The sequence below is a fragment of the Trypanosoma conorhini genome, assembly GCF_003719485.1.
Source record: "Trypanosoma conorhini strain 025E chromosome Unknown Tco_14.4_contig_01323, whole genome shotgun sequence".
NCBI classification, from domain to species: domain Eukaryota; phylum Euglenozoa; class Kinetoplastea; order Trypanosomatida; family Trypanosomatidae; genus Trypanosoma; species Trypanosoma conorhini.
In genome coordinates this window covers 1-2,746 of record NW_021705427.1, presented here as the reverse complement: position 1 = coordinate 2,746, position 2,746 = coordinate 1, and the positions used below count along the sequence as shown (strand labels likewise).

General features: G+C 63.6%; 3 protein-coding genes across 3 annotated transcripts, besides 2 other annotated features; 1 reads left to right on the top strand and 2 right to left on the bottom strand.

The window, feature by feature from the left end:
• Tco025E_09855 (uncharacterized protein) lies at window positions 1-752 on the top strand (the record flags this gene model as incomplete). Its single annotated transcript, XM_029376658.1, has 1 exon — window positions 1-752. A coding segment is annotated over one exon (752 nt), but the record flags the coding sequence as incomplete, so codon positions are not given.
• Window positions 753-1,154: 402 nt separating this feature from the next.
• Window positions 1,155-1,183: a microsatellite.
• Window positions 1,184-1,257: 74 nt separating this feature from the next.
• Window positions 1,258-1,277: a microsatellite.
• A 46-nt stretch (window positions 1,278-1,323) lies between these two features.
• On the bottom strand, window positions 1,324-1,860 carry Tco025E_09854 (uncharacterized protein; the record flags this gene model as incomplete). Its single annotated transcript, XM_029376657.1, has 1 exon — window positions 1,324-1,860. The coding sequence occupies one exon, from the start codon at window positions 1,858-1,860 to the stop codon at window positions 1,324-1,326; it is 537 nt and encodes a 178-aa protein (XP_029223212.1).
• A 394-nt stretch (window positions 1,861-2,254) lies between these two features.
• On the bottom strand, window positions 2,255-2,746 carry Tco025E_09853 (uncharacterized protein; the record flags this gene model as incomplete). The annotated part of the gene is made up of 1 exon (XM_029376656.1): window positions 2,255-2,746. A coding segment is annotated over one exon (492 nt), but the record flags the coding sequence as incomplete, so codon positions are not given.

Genomic DNA, 2,746 nt, shown 5'->3' with positions numbered 1-2,746 from the left:
CCACCTCCACCCCCTCCTCAAGTGCTGTCCTCACCTCAAACCGGAAAGGGAGTTGGGCGGCGCAGAGCACCACCGAAGATGCGTCAAAAGAGCAAAAGGAAGGAGAAGCAACTGCGCTTGCCGAAGGTGCCCGAGCGAATCAGCCGACTGAAAGTTCAAAGCAATCACCTGCGCACTCTTCTCCCACCGCTGCTGAGGGCGTGCCTGCCGTCGTCGGCGGGCCGACTCAAGAGGGCACGGTGGGGAAAGCCGCCGCGGAGGCTTCACCGCCTGAGAGCGCGGTGCAACAAAACGCGGTCCAGCGCGACAATACTCGCGCCTCCACGGCAGTCGCTGGGGAAACTTCAGAAGCGGCACAAGACACTGCCGGTGGCGGGGGAAGTAATAACTCCGGGAGTAACAGCGGCAGCGGACCCGCGGCGCAGCCGCAGCCGGAGAGTTCCGTGGCGACAACCGAGGCTGGTGATGCACAACAAAAGGAGCTGCCCACTTTCCAAAGCCAAACGGAAAAGAGTGGTGGCAGCAAAGAACAAGCCGCTCAGCCGGCAGCGGGGGTGGCTGCTCAAGCGGCGACCACCACCAACGTGACGAGTGCAGCGAAGGCGGTGCCCGGCGACAGCGACGGCAGCAGCACCGTGGCCGCGCACTCCCCCTCCCCCTTGCGCTGCTTCTTCTGCTTGCGTGTGCGGCTGCCGCTGCGGTGCCGGCTGCGTGAGAGACAGAGTGAGAAGGAGAGGGCCGTGCACACATAACTCGCCCTTTTCTGTTTCTTTCACGTTCTTTTTGTTTCCCTGCACGGACTCTCTCGCCCTCGCCGCACCCCACGAGGCACTCACACATAATGTGCTCGTATATATACACAACTCCACTCATGCAGGCTCGTCGGTCATCCTCTTCCTCCTTTGCTTCCGACGAGCCGTTGCCGTCCTGCTTGGCTGCATGGGTACAGCACCGTAACTGTTTTTTATCCTTTTTTGTTTTTTGTTCGTTTCCATTGCTTTCAGTGGGCGGCCTCTCTCTCTCTCTATCTCTTCCTGGATTGGGCTGTGCGGGAACAGAGAGAGAGATGGAGTGCGTGTCCTGGTCGTCCCACGTGTTGCTGCGCGTCCCCACTGCTCGGTGGACGCGCCCCACGCTTCGGCCTCACTTCACGGGTTTGTTTATTTTGTTTTGTGTGTTTGTTGCTTGACTGCGCCCATTGCGCGGGCTGCTGAAGTGTGATGTGTATGCGTGTGCCACAACGTGCGGGTGGTGGCCCTCTCTCTCCCTCTCTCTCTTGCTGTGTGGCTGCGTGGGGTCGTGTGTCTGTGCCTATTTTTTGCCTCACCCCCTCTCGTTCTCCCTTTTGGCTGGTGGTGGGTGTTCAGCCGCAGCGCAAGCCAACGACAACTGCAAAGGAAGGAAATCATGTGAGCAATGCCTGGGAGACGCGAGGAAGGAGTTCGCGCTGCTGCGGGGCGCTTTGCATGTGCTGCGCCGCAGGGACGGCGTCGGTGGAGGTTGGGGCCCGCCGGCGGCACTCGGCAGCCCGCAGCGCAGCGCGGAAGGGCGGAGGAGGCACCGCCGCGGCCACAGTGAGCCGTTGACCGCACGGTGGAGGGGAGTGTGCGAGTTTGTGCTCAACGCGAAGTGGAGCCACGTCTTGGGGTTTCCTGCGGCTGAAGGGAGGGGGAAGTGGCGGTGCGGACGGCGGTGGAACGGGGCCACACACTCACCAACGCAGTCGGGGGCGTGCACGGTGCAGGGGACAACTCCTCCACTGCAGGACAGCGTCGAGCAGCTTCGTGCACCGCGTCCCAGCGTGATGGGACTCGCCGCCGCTGAGGGCTGGCCGTGCCCGCTGAGGGAGGGAGGGAACATCGCCGGCTGCTGCGTTCACTCTGCGGTGGGGCGGGTGTGGCGGGTTGTCAAGGGCGGTTGGGACGGGGCGCTGCGCACCAAAGGACCAAAATTGTTTGAGGTGAGGCGGCGTGTCTTGATTGGGGCGCCCGGGGTGGCGGCCTCGGTGGTGGACGAGTGCCGGCCCCTACCCCCTCCACCGGTCGCTGCACCGCGATGAGTGCCCGCTCCACTTTGTTCTCTGCTGCCTCGGAGGCGAGTTGGCGGACGTGTTCGGCACGGCCACGCAAACGGCGACAGGGCACGAGGGCGAGCTCGAGGTCCGAGGGCGTGTGAGCGACTTGTCGTGGCGGGCAAGAGGGTGTGTATTGTCTACGATGCGCCAGAGGAAGGAGCACCGCTGCCGTGGGTAAACTTACGGCCTTGTGGGTGGGGCATGATTGCGTGTTGGCGTCCGCAAAGGGAAATAACTCCAGAGCACTGGCGATGCGACTGCATCTCTGCCTCCCCCCACCATGCGCTGCCGCGACGAGAAGGAGGCGAAGGCGACGTGTGCCCGGCGGACGCGCGCCATCATCCCGCGCAGGAGCAAAAGAAGTAGTGGGAGGCGGTCGCGGGTCGCATGCAGCTTGTCGGCCCGCTGCCGCGTGGCATCTTCAGTGCGGCTGCGTTCGATGGGCGCACTGCGGCGGGTGACGGCGCCCTGCAGGCGACTGGCGCCCCGGTTGCCGAGGAGGACTATGATTGGGAAGGCGAGAAACTGTGGGGTGCGGGGAATCCGTTTTGGAGGCTGAGAAGATTGAGCGGGAGCGTGGCGCTCGCGGTGTGGAGGCCGTGCGGCACACAAATGTGTGTTGCCTCTTTGATCTTCGAATGGGGACACGTTTGTGTGGGGGTTCTGGGCCCC